General features: G+C 42.4%; 1 protein-coding gene across 1 annotated transcript; it reads right to left on the reverse strand.

Annotated features, from left to right (window-relative positions):
• Positions 1-515: 515 nt before the first annotated feature.
• LOC125343590 (telomere attrition and p53 response 1 protein) lies at positions 516-2,556 on the reverse strand. Its single transcript, XM_048336086.1, has one exon. It carries the CDS (start codon positions 2,493-2,495, stop codon positions 1,665-1,667), a length of 831 nt encoding a protein of 276 aa, XP_048192043.1. The 5' UTR covers positions 2,496-2,556; the 3' UTR covers positions 516-1,664.
• Between the last annotated feature and the right edge of the window lie 10,068 nt (positions 2,557-12,624).

Here is a 12,624-nt window from a genome sequence, read left to right on the forward strand (position 1 = left end):
GGATGCTTAGTTCTCTACATATAAATTTTTATGCAGTGGCTGGAAAAGTATGGGGGGGAGACAAGCTTTTTAATTCCCCCCCCCCATTCTTTCATAATCTTACTCCTAGGTCCTCTGTCCCCAATCTACTGACTCTAACTTTCTTACCCTCTGTGTTCCACCCCATCCTTATTCAAAAGCATTTTAGCAGTACAGAGGCCCTGCTACATTCACTTACAATTCTTCCCATACTTATCTCCCTTTCCCTGTTCTTTCAGGGCAGAGATGATAGCTTTTTCATTGCTCCTGGTTGTAATGTGTATTGGTGAGTACATTTCAGGAATTCTAAAGCTTCTCTAGACTGTACAGAGGTGATCCAGAGAGACCTAAGCTCAACGTAAGTATAACATGTACTCTGATCCTTAGGCAAGTTTCAACTAGGTAACAGTAATTCCACCTCAAACACAGAGGTTCTGTTTGACGATTTCTAGATTGATCTATTTTGCTAAAGTATTTGAACTTTAATGTTTCACGGATTTTATTTATAGAGGGAGAACATGAGTACTCCTAGGTACCAAGCATTGTATACTAGATACTTGAAATATAGACTTCATGTGGTATTCACAATGACCCTAATAATACATAGTTTCATTATACAGATAAAAAGTGAGGCCAATGGATATTACGTGACTTGCCCCAAACCATACAATTACTTTGTAGAATTATGATTCCAGTATTGGTGTTTTTAAATACAAAGCGCATTTTGATTTAGTTACACCATGCTTTCCTCTGAAAACCCAGAAGTTCATTTTGATTCATTGGCCTTCAGCTTGAAAACAGAGATCACCAGAAAAAAAAAAAAAGGTGTAATTTCAGAGAAAATAATGTTTACATTCCTAAGGGAACAAAAGGAGCACCAATGGGGCGTCCAGGAACAACACCTTATTTCCTCAGGATCTCAATTGCTGCTTTTAGTTTCATTTTCCTCAAGGGAGCATGAAATGAACCCAACATCAAGTATTACCAGCCCAAGCGTTATGGCACCTCTTTCCACCATTATAATCACCAAAACCATCAATCATTTTCCCCAAACAAATCACAGCCTAAAATATATTACTTCCACAGAATTCTAGAAATTAGGTGCATGTACAGTGGGGCACACACGTAGGGGTAGAGGTTCACAAAGATGTCTAATCTTACAGTTTGGTACAATGTAACTGAATTGGCAAAGACCATTAAAGCCGAGAACCCAAACACGGAAGGATAAAATTATTCTATATGCAAGTAAACACCTGCTATGTCTCTCTCCTTTTATGAATTTTTAATCAGGGCAAATTAATAGATTAAACAAACATTTTGAGCACCAGCAACTGTGCAAGGTGCTAAGGAATATAGCTATGCACAAGATATAGTAGGCTCCCGCCCTGACTGCATACTTCTTTGCTTCACATGGTCTTGCTGACTTGGTGGCATGGATGTTCTCTAATCACATTATAATTTTTTTTTTTTTGGAAAGTCAGCCAGACAAGCCATTTTGTGGACAACTTTGCGAGTTTATGGTAAACCTGACAGCAATCTCTGTTGCACTTCGAGAAGGCAGATGGATGAGGTCCAGGCGCCTGGCGACAAGCTTGAAGGTCAAGGGAGCTGTCAAGCCATATGGTGGTGGGGACCCCCGAGGCAGTCTAGACCAATCGGTTGCGCTTGTGGGATGGGGAGTCTATGGTGCCATCCCCGAACTGGGCCGAGGTGCGCTTGCGGATGCCGCCACTCTCCAGCCGGAGGGCCAGTTCCTCTGCACCAAAGGGGCTCAGGTCGTCTTCGAGGAAGGTACTTTTTCGACGCCCACTGGTGGCCACCGCGCTGTCTGGAGAAGGGGAACCCGGCGCTCCCGAGCGGACACTGATGCTGGCCATCGCGCCACTCAGGCCGTGGAGGGCGATGGCCTCCTGGAAGGGCTGCAGGTCGACGTCCACCGAGGAAGTGGCCTCGGGGACGGCGGGCTGACTGGCCCCCCCGGCGGGCGGCTTCGGGGTCGTCCTGGGGGTGCGCTGTGGCGGAGCCGCGGGGGGCGCTTTGCCACACAGAAAGGTAATGAGGTCTTCGCGCCGGATGGTGCTCCGGCCCTTCTTCGCCCACTCCAGGACATCTTTGATGCGCCGCTGGTAGCCCACCTGGACGCCCAGGTCAAAACTTCGTTGGTGGGCATGCCCGCTCTCTTTGTACAGGCTGGTCACGGCCATGGCCGCGTTCTGGAAGGGGTCCCACATCGACAGTCCTGCCTGTTGGCAGCCCGAATCCTTGTAGAGCTGGGCCACGGCAGTGGCCGAGATCTGGAAGAGATGCCAGAGCCTCTGCTGCTCGCTCTTGAGCCCCGCCGCGTCGGCGGCCGCGTCGTCCTGCAGCTCGGGGCACAGCTGCTGCTGCTGCTCGGCCTCGGCCAGGCACTGGCGCTCCCACTTGGACAACCAGGGCTCGGCCACCTCGGCCTCGCCCTCCTTCGGCTGCTCCTCCATCCTGCACCTCCAGGCCGCGAGCCTCCGCCACCACCGTCTCCGCCGCCACCACCGCTCACTCGGCCACCTCCACCTCACCTCCTGCTGGCGGATCCCCTCCTCCTTCCGCGGCGGCCGCCGCCACCGCCGCCACCGCCGCCACCGCCGCCGCCGCCGCCGCCTCCACAGCCTCCGCGGGCGCCGCCGGGCGGGCGCGCGGGCGGTGGGGCCCTGAGGCCAATTGCTCCGGCGCGCGCCGACCGCGGCCTGGGTGCACGCCCCGCCCCGCCCCGCCGGCCCGGCCCCCGGCAACGCTGCGAGCACAGTTTGGGCGGCCGCGGAGATCACCCCGCAGCCGCCGGCGCCGCTGCGCAGTCCCCTTCCGGTCCCGCCGCTCGCTCCTCCTGCCCCCTCACAGCGCCTCGGCCTCGCTGTCGCCGCCGCCTCAGGCTGACCGATCGGCCCCAGCCCCCGCGAGCGCCGCGGCGGCCGTACTGGGGACTCGCAGGGGGAGGGGGCGGCGGCGGCGGGAGCGCTGCCTCTCCGCGCGGCCTCTCCGCGCCGCGCTTGCCTACCGCTTGGCCCCTTTTTCACACATTTGGGGGACTTGTCAGCTTGCATCCAATGAGCTGATCAAATTTTACATCCTATGTTGCCAGAGAGGATTATGGGGGCAACTTCATGATGTCGATCACATCCAGGGCGCCGATCCGGGGAGGCCGGGGTGCCAGACTGCAAACACCCGTCACGATCCTCAGAAGTGGCCAGCCAGTGTGGAGCCCAACAGTGTTTTCCACACGCTAGGTGCCCGAAAAAGTGCTTTTCTAGGGACCGAAGCAGTGTCGTCTATACAAACGGGGGGGGGGGGGGGCTCTGTTTCCAAAGTGTCCCTTCCTTCTGCCTTCCCCATGCCCTTAAGCTCTTCCTGGACCTCAGTTTCCCCAGGTGTCCAATAAGGGATTTGGGCTAGGTCTCTGGCAAGCACTGAAAAGTTGTGATGAACAAATCTTCCTGAGGTCCGTGCAAAACTCTTCTTGTGAGCTACTTGCTTACTTAGGAAATGTGAAGAGCAACTCTTGTTACAAAGGTTTATGTCATTAAAGTACTACTGAGAGGTTATCTGTGGTGCGGTTCGCCCTATCCAGAAGTCCCAGAGTAAAGAATGGGTAAAATCTAGGCCGCTTTCGGGAAGAAAGAAAGAAAAAAACATACCTAATTTCTCTCTCTCAAATTCTGGTTATTTAAAATATTCCCCCCAAATAGCAATATAAAACGGTGCAGGAAACTAATGTCTTTTCTTTGAGTTCAATATCCGTCCCCTTAGAATGATGCAATCCATTTGCACTGCAGACAATTGCAGAACAAACAATTAGAAGAAGAAAAAAAAAACTGTCATTAAGCTAAGAAGAACATGAAAAGGGAAGAAATTCACATGTAGCCATTTTTCAAATTTATGGGAAAAGTGAAAAAATTGTAGTTTAGGTTATAGGACAATTTGCTACATATACAGAATAGGCCTGTGGACAAAGATAAAAGAAGCTAAATCTTGTATCAAAACATACTTGATAAATCTCAAGTATAAAAATGACTATATAACATGACCTATACATCAGATTTATCATTTTCCTGAAAAGAAATACATGTTTCTAAGTTAAGCTTAAAAGACAAGAAGACGAAAAAGAGAGGATTGTACCCTTTCTCTCGAAACTAGGCTTTTTCACGATTCATTAAACCTTTTTTCCATATGTGTAATTGGACTTTTCTCATTTACATAAATGAAGGATGAGGCAAAAGACCTAGGATCAGCCCAAATAGATATTTCTCATTGCTCTTAGGTTAAAATATTGTAAACTCAGCCCCAGGAAAGCAGAGTCCCATACTGCATGGCAAGGCGTCTGCACATTTGCTAGAGCATTGAGGACTACAGGACTCATCCTGTCTTAAAGTTCGAATCACAGGCACATGTTTTTATTTTCCCGAAGGAAAAAGCTTGGATCCAAATGAATGACAGGAGGACACCATAACCTAGTCACTGCTCTCATTTCTGATTGGGTTAAAAACCCAAGAAGAAAGACTTTACTGTTTTGTTGTGTTTTTTTTTTTATAAAAGCACAACCCTCTGCTTGGGCTTGAGTTGTCTGGCTGGTATCCTCCATTCAGTTGGTTTCAGCACCTGATTAATTAGTTAATTAGTACTTAGAGCTGACTAGCCCCCAGTCTGCAATTTTCATGCCCTGCATGGTGAAATGTTGAATCCAGTATTGAAATTTCTGTCGAACACCCTAATTATTATCACCCCACTACTTTTAAAGCCATTGCACCAAATTATTATTATAGTCAGAGCCAGACAACTCTGTGGGAATATGTTCTTGCTGAGAAATAATGGTAGACTTAATCAATATTTTTCACTGTTGCCCTTAACACATTTAAATAAATAGGAAAAAAAATCTAATTCAATTAACCTTCAACCTCTCCCAGCAAATAAAAAAATGTATTTTATACAGAAAAGACATTCAAAAAATCACACCAAAAATTTTAATGATGTTTTATCAGTTACCCAGATGGCTGTCTTTACACAATACATCTTATCTGGGATTGGTTTTGCTCTTATATAGGTCTAAAAGGTCAGAAATAAAAATAGACACAAAACAATGATATGTTTTTCTTAGCTATAAGTAAAAGATGCTATCTTTGTCTGTGGGGTGACGTTTAAAAAAACTGATATGGTTTAAGAATGAATTTTCTCTAAGAAAAAAATATTCCTTGGCCACTGTTCCATTCTTGCATAAGTTTGATTTCAGGGCTAGGGTTAAAGATAGACGAAGGAAAAATGGTTCTAGAAAACAAGTTTAGGCATAAAAGCAGAAGAATCTAATTTTGAGCATTGCCCAAAGTAACCATTATTGAAAGGGATTGATGGGTCATTGATTTCCAATATTATTGGTAACTATTTTCACCTGCTAACAATTCCTATCTATCAGTACAGTGAGAGCCTGTAATTGTAAGAGCTAAATGGTTCACAAAACTGGATACACAACCACACAGACCAGTAAATGGGTCCGACTGAAAGCAAAAGTAAACACCAACCTTAGGAAATGAAAGAAGTTAAAAGATAAGTGTTAAGGACCTTATTCTTTTTGGAGAATAAAACAAGATTTAGTAGCTTTCCACTTAATTTAAATGAAAAGAATCACTACCTTACATATTGCAGTGATAATGTAATGGGGAAAGAAAACAAAAAACTCTTTGTACAAATGACACCTCCTATAGTTGTTGTGAAGAAACTTTTCCCCTTGGTATCTGCTAACAAATTCTAATTAATGCTGCACATTCCTTTACTGAAATCATTTAATGCGTAACAAGGGGGGTAAAAAGAAATGCTGAATGCTCGTGATTGCCCTGTTAGAATTATGGGAGTGAAAGCTTGGGGCCCCAAACTTACTGTCTATTAAAGCCAAGCTTTGAAAACGAAATGCAACCTACAAAAGCTGTCAATCTCCCTTGCCCCTAAAGCCTGGGTTCACATGGATTCAAGTGACAGTCCTCCTCCCCCATGCACAATACATCAATCTGTCTCTCCCACAAGCACCCACAGCCCATTGTGCTGGCCGCAGGTGCCTATTATGGCACCCATGGCTGCCTCCCACAGCTCCGCCCCTGAGAAACAGGAACTGCACACAATGGAGCCCTGTGGGAAGACAGAGGTGGGTGTTGGGAAGGATAACAGACAGATGGTAAAGGGTATAGGGTAGGAAGGTAGTTTCAAAACAAATGTCAAACATTCAAAATTATTGCTTTTGGTGCCTCCCCCCTCCCCATTTGGAACCTCCTTTGCTTCAATCACCATCTGCCTGAATTACAAAAATACTTACCTGTTAGGGTATTTGTGACCCCCCCCCCCCTTTTTTTTTAGGTAGTGCTGGAGAGGACAATCCTCCATACTCTACAGCTCCTATAATTCCGCTTCTAAGTTTCTCAAGGTCACAGACCAAGTAGTTTTAGTTAAGTGACACTAGTAGACTATGTAGGGAAAGAAAAGAATACTTGTATTTTTTTTTAACACGGTTTGTGATTTCCTTTCAAGCTTACTTTGGAGCTCTTCAAGGGGCTAAAACCTGGTTAATTTGGGTAACGTATTTGGAAAATCAAATTACTATAAAACTTCTTACAAATCCTACACTATGCAGATGGACAATTTCAGACCATTTATTTGTTTTTCTGGTAAGGATATCTAAAAAGGGAGATGAGATCGATTGCATAATACATGCTCTCAAGTTCTCTGTTTTAGTCTCTTTGCCTGTTTCCTAATATGTCCAAAAGCAAACAAAATTGTAAGAATTAAATAATATTCATATCAAGTACCATGATGAAAGTATAATTTAAGCATTTCATTTTGTAAATTGTCACTTGTCTATGGTGTTTTTAATCATCTGAGGTCCTTCCTTATTAAGAAACATTAAATGGAAGGATTAAAATATATACCCAAACACATATGTATTAGTTCAAATAGTTTGTTCTTCTCAGTAAACCACCTGTTCCTGTTTTTGAGATCATTTCTCATAAATTAAAACCAAATGAACAATAATTTTATCCCTACTATCATGTTCTTTCTCAAGCGAAAATGACCAAGAAAAATCTGGTACAACTGTTAAGTCATGGCTAAGACAATTGGTGACTTGTTGAGATGAAGGTACCCACAGAATAATGCCAGGGACTAAAAGCAGCCAGTTTTCCTGGAGCAAACAAGAGGGTCTTGGTTTGCTGTCAAAAACCACAAACTAGGCTTTAACTAGGAACTGTCAGAGATCCAAGAGAGCTTCTGGCCAGGGAAAGCTTAATTAGCAGAGTTGGTCTGGGTTTTAAAATTACACAAGGAAAAACAATCAATACAGTATGAAAGCTTACTGGGGTCTAATGTAGCACAAAATTCACTATTTCATTAAGAATGTAGTTATTTTGCATGAACAATTTAGATTTTAAGCATGATCTTTGCATCCATTATTACACTGTGCTTTTTTCTTGTGTATACTTTCAGAGATTTTTATGCACTTATCACCAAGTGTAAATATGCATGCTTCCTCTTTTTTTTTGGATGAATGCTGGCATAGAGTGTTGTTTGAGCCTGCTAGGTCTTGAAGATTAGTACATATCCGAATATAAGAGCTTATAGGCATATTTCTTAAATGGGAATTGCTTTGAGTCATAGTATTTGTAAAAAATTAAGGTGCTAAGAATAGGAAATTTTTTTTTTCAGTATTTCTCCAAAGTGATCAAAACATTTTCAGATCACTCTGATTTTACTAACGATTACTGCATTTTGGGCATTGAATACTTAGAAGGGAATACAACTAACTTTAAAATTATTCACCTAGATGAGAGCCACAGAGAGTGCAGAGGAGAAAGTCGTAGATAATCCACTGATGAGACCTAGTTAAAGGTGTCCTTATAAGAATAGTTCTTAAGATATTTATTGTAGAGATGGTAAACTGTTTCTACGGCATGTTAAATATCCAGAGTTCAGAGTTAAAAAGAAACCACAAGCCTTTCCAAATGATCCATAGCCCAATATCCATATTAATGATTATCTTACAAAAATGACCTTCCTAGTTGACTCAATGGTTTTAAAGTTGCCAGGTTTTAGTTGTCAAATAGTGAAAAGCGCACATTCTTCGTGCTTCAGCATCAGCTCTTTGACTTCTGTATGTTTTCTGTGGAATTACTGAGTCTATTTATTTTTCAGTCAACACGGTTGGTTGGTTAAAGTCCAAGATACGCTTATCAGACAAACCTGGATTCTCATTCCTGCCAGAGGAGAGCTTGACAGCCTCCCCTGACACTGTCTTCTCCCTAAAACATGGGTGATACCTGCTATGGCTTCGCTGTGATTTTCCCCCAGGGGTTCATGTGTTCGATGTTTGGTTCACAGTGTGGCAGTGTTAAAGCAGTGTGGACTTTTTAAGAACTGAGGTTTCACTGGGAGGTCCTTGGGTTCATTGAGGGGGTGCCCTTGGGAGGGGCTGTGGTATCCTAGACTTCCTCTGGCTTTCGTCTTGGTAATATGATTCCTTCCTTCCATACATGCTCTTGAGTGTCATTCTCTATGAGGTGACCTGTTGAAGGGGATCCCTTGTGAGACTGTTCTGTGCCATTTGGACTTTAAGCTTCCAAAACCGAATTAAACCAACATTTTTTTTCTTTACAGTTTGACTGCCTCATTTATTTCATTTTAGTATCATGAAAAAGACTAATAGATTAATTGTACATAGCTCACAGGACTTATATAAAGAGGAAATAAGCTGGGTGTGGTGGCATACATCCACAATCCCAAAATTCAGGAGGCTGAGGCAGATGAATCTGGAATTCCAGGCGAGCCTAGGCTACATAGTAAGACCTTACCTCAAACCATCTTTCCCCCCAAAAAGGGAGGAAGTAAGGCTAAGCATTCATACCTGAAACAAAGCCTGGAACACTATAAATCTTCAGTAAATAGAACATACATATTAGTCATAATTCCAAGTTTACAATCCTGTGGATTAGGTAGATTGGTCCCAAACCCTACTAATTAGCAAAATCACCTGGGAAGAGCTTTCCAAATGATGATGCTTCACCAAAGAAATTCCAATTGAATAGCTCTGTAGTGAGGTGAATGAGGTGTACAAATCTAGTTTAAAGCCCCATGGAGGTGTGTGGAAAAGAAGTCCCCAAATGAGACTACAAGCTAACCAAGAAAGTAGTAGGCCACAATAAGAACAAGAATTCAAAAGTCTTAGTAAAGAATATTCTTAAGATAGACACAATTCCATAATCAATCTTTTAAATAAGAAACACAAAGCATATATACATGTTTTCATGGACAATTAAGAATGAAGATCAATTAAGAAATCCAAGAAAACAAACAAAAAAAACTGTAGAATGATTCTCTTTCTAAAGTATGGAATCATTTGGAGCCATTGAAAGAGAGTCAGAAAAGATCTTCCATTTGACTTTTATCAACATATATCAATTGTACAAGGTAATCGGTTTCATTGTAATATTTTCATAATGGATATAATATAATTTGATCAATTTCATCCCCTATATTCTCCTCTCCTAACTCCCCTCTTCCTTATTTTATTTTATTTTATTTGGCCAGTCCTGGGCCTTGGGCTCAGGGCCTGAGCACTGTCCCTGGCTTCTTTTTGCTCAAGGCTAGCACTCTACCACTTGAGCCACAGCACCACTTCTGGCCGCTTTCTGTATATGTGGCACTGGGGAATCAAACTCAGGGCTTCATGTATGGAAGGCAAGCGGCTCTACCACTAGGCCATATTCCCAGCCCGTCTTCCTTATGTTCTTCCACGTCATGAATAGCCACCCTTTTGCTTTCATGTCCTTTTCTCCTTAAACTCTTCATAGGAGAGAAAAACATGTTATAGCTGTCTTTCTGAATCTGGCTTATTTCACTTAACGTAAATAATGTCCAGTCCCATTCAATTGTTACAAATGATGTAATCTCATCATTAATGATACATAGATACATATACAAATGCATACATGTACGAGATTATATACACTAATATGCATATGAATTACATACATACATATGTATATATATATGTACAAATATATCCTTTGGCTATATTTGAAAGGGTCAAAAGGAATGTCTATTTTTAGTCTTTTGAGGACTGACTTACATAGCATTTGCACTAATTTATATTCTTATCAACATATAAGGGTTCCTTTTCCCTAGCGTCCTTGCCACTGTTTATACTTTTTAGTTTTCTTGGGACTTGGGTAAGATAGAATCCCAGTGTAGTTTTCATTTGCATTTCTCTGATAGCTAGAGATGCTGAACCATTTTTAAAGGTATTTATTGGCATTTGTATTTTTTTTCATTGTAAAGGTGTCTGTTCTGGCATTGTAGTATACACCTACAATCTCAGTACCTACCTAGGAGGCTGGGGACAGAGGACCTGACCATAAGTTTGAGTCCACCACAGACTCAAGTGCAGCCTAGCCTACATAGCAAGACTCCATTTTTTTTTAAAGAACTGGCTAGTTATTGATTAGACTAGTTGTTCTTTTATGTTTGAGTTCTTTATATATTCAGGATTTTGATGCCTCGTCTGATGAATAGATGGCAGAGATTTTCTCCCATTCTGTGAGCTATTTCTGTTTACTGTGCTGTTTAACTTGATGCAATCCCTTCTGTGAATTCTTATTATTTCAGGGGCTATTAAAATCCTACTCAGAAAATTGTTGCTTGTGTGTGTCTGTGTCTTGAGCTATTTTCCCTATGTTTTCCTCCACTGGCCTCAATGTTTCCTGCTTCAAACTATACTACAGACAGAGCCCAAGTAACAGAAAAGCTGGGCACTCGCATGGCAGCCAGTAGAATAGAACAGTGGACCCACAGAACTGTACCTATCTGATTCTTCATAAAGGAGCCCAAACCAATGGGTACAAAGATAGCCTCTTCATAAACTAGATGCTGAGTAACCAGTATATCCACATGTAAAACTCTGAAACTAGATCCCTGTATCTCACCTTGCACAAAAATGAACACACATGAATCAAAAACCCTAATGTAAATAATTAAACTGCAAAATGATTAGGGGAAACTCATTTGGTTTTGATAGTAGAAACATTATCCTTACCGCCGTACCTCTTTAAAGGTCATAAGACATTTATTTTTTCTGTTTCCAATCACACTACTTTGTTCTGGGGGTGGATAGTATTTGCATAGAGCTTACTATTAGAAACAGTGCTTCTTAGTTTTGTTTTAAAAATAAACCTTTTTTTTCATTCGAGGTAATTATAGATACACATGCAGTTCTTAGAAAGAATACAGGGTGATTCAAGAGACAATTTCCACATTGACAACACCTTGAAATGACACACTATCTAAGGAAGTAGGGCAATGGCAAAGTAGTTCTCTAGCATGTGTTAGGCCCTTGCTTTGATCCCCATAACTGGAAAATAGGTAATAGCATCGCTACTTTGAAGAAAGCATAAGACAGACATTTGCTATGTAGCCCAGACTAACCTTGAAGTATTGATCCCTCTGCCTCAGGAATAAGATTACTGACAGGTACCACCCCACCCACCTTTACATTTCTTCTCGTAGCCAATGCCACTCCTGACCATTCCATCCCCCGTCCTAACCCATGACAACAAATAACCTGTTCTCTTTGTATCTGTATAAACTCAGGGGCTGGCGGGGGGGGGGGGGGGAGTGGTATAACATTCTGGTTTAAGGAGATGTGTTTGGATATCAGGTTGATAATGGATAGACTTATGATTGTTAATCTTTATTGTCAACTTAACTGGATTGAATATGGCCTGGGAGATGAGTAAAAGTTGTCTTTGGGTGTATCTGGGAGGGTATTTCTTTTGTGTTGTTTTTTGTTTTTTGCCAGTCCTGGGGCTTGAACTCAGGGCCTGAGCACTGTCCCTGGCTTCTTTTTGCTCAAGGCTAGCACTCTGCCACTTGAGCCACAGCGCCACTTCCGGCTTTTTCTATGTATGTGGTGCTGAGGAATCAAACCCAGGGCTTCATGTATACGAGGCAAGCACTTTACCACTAGGCCATATTCCCAGCCCTCTGGGAGGGTATTTCTAGAGAGCATTAACTACGATTAAAAAACCTCACCCTGAATGTAGGCAGGACTGTTTCCTCAGCTAGGGTCTGGGTGGAATAGGAATGGAATAAAAGAGAATGCCTACTAGTGCAGATACAGGCATTCTATCTGTGTCTGTCTATCCGTCTGTCTCCTTCTGGGTTTCCATAATATGAGCTGTTCTTCTCTACCATACCATCTCCACCATGATGGATGGACACTTTTGAAACTGCAACCTAGGGTGCTATTCCTAAATTTGTTCTATATTTTTTTCACTATCGTCCCTCAAATTTGAGTTAAAAGATTAATGGTAGGAGACTGGGTCATAACTCAAGTTATCGAGTGCTCATATAACAAGCACAAGAGCATGAGATGAATTTCCAGTACCACCACCAACAAAAGCCAAAAGACTGTGCTCAGTAAATCACTTCAGATTACTATGAGGTTACCACGATTAGTAATGAGAAAGATAAGAAACTGATATTACTTGAAATACTGCACATGCGCACATGTGCACACATGCACACATAAAGAGGGCATAACCTTTTTAA

The sequence above is a fragment of the Perognathus longimembris genome, chromosome 28 (assembly GCF_023159225.1).
Source record: "Perognathus longimembris pacificus isolate PPM17 chromosome 28, ASM2315922v1, whole genome shotgun sequence".
NCBI classification, from domain to species: domain Eukaryota; kingdom Metazoa; phylum Chordata; class Mammalia; order Rodentia; family Heteromyidae; genus Perognathus; species Perognathus longimembris.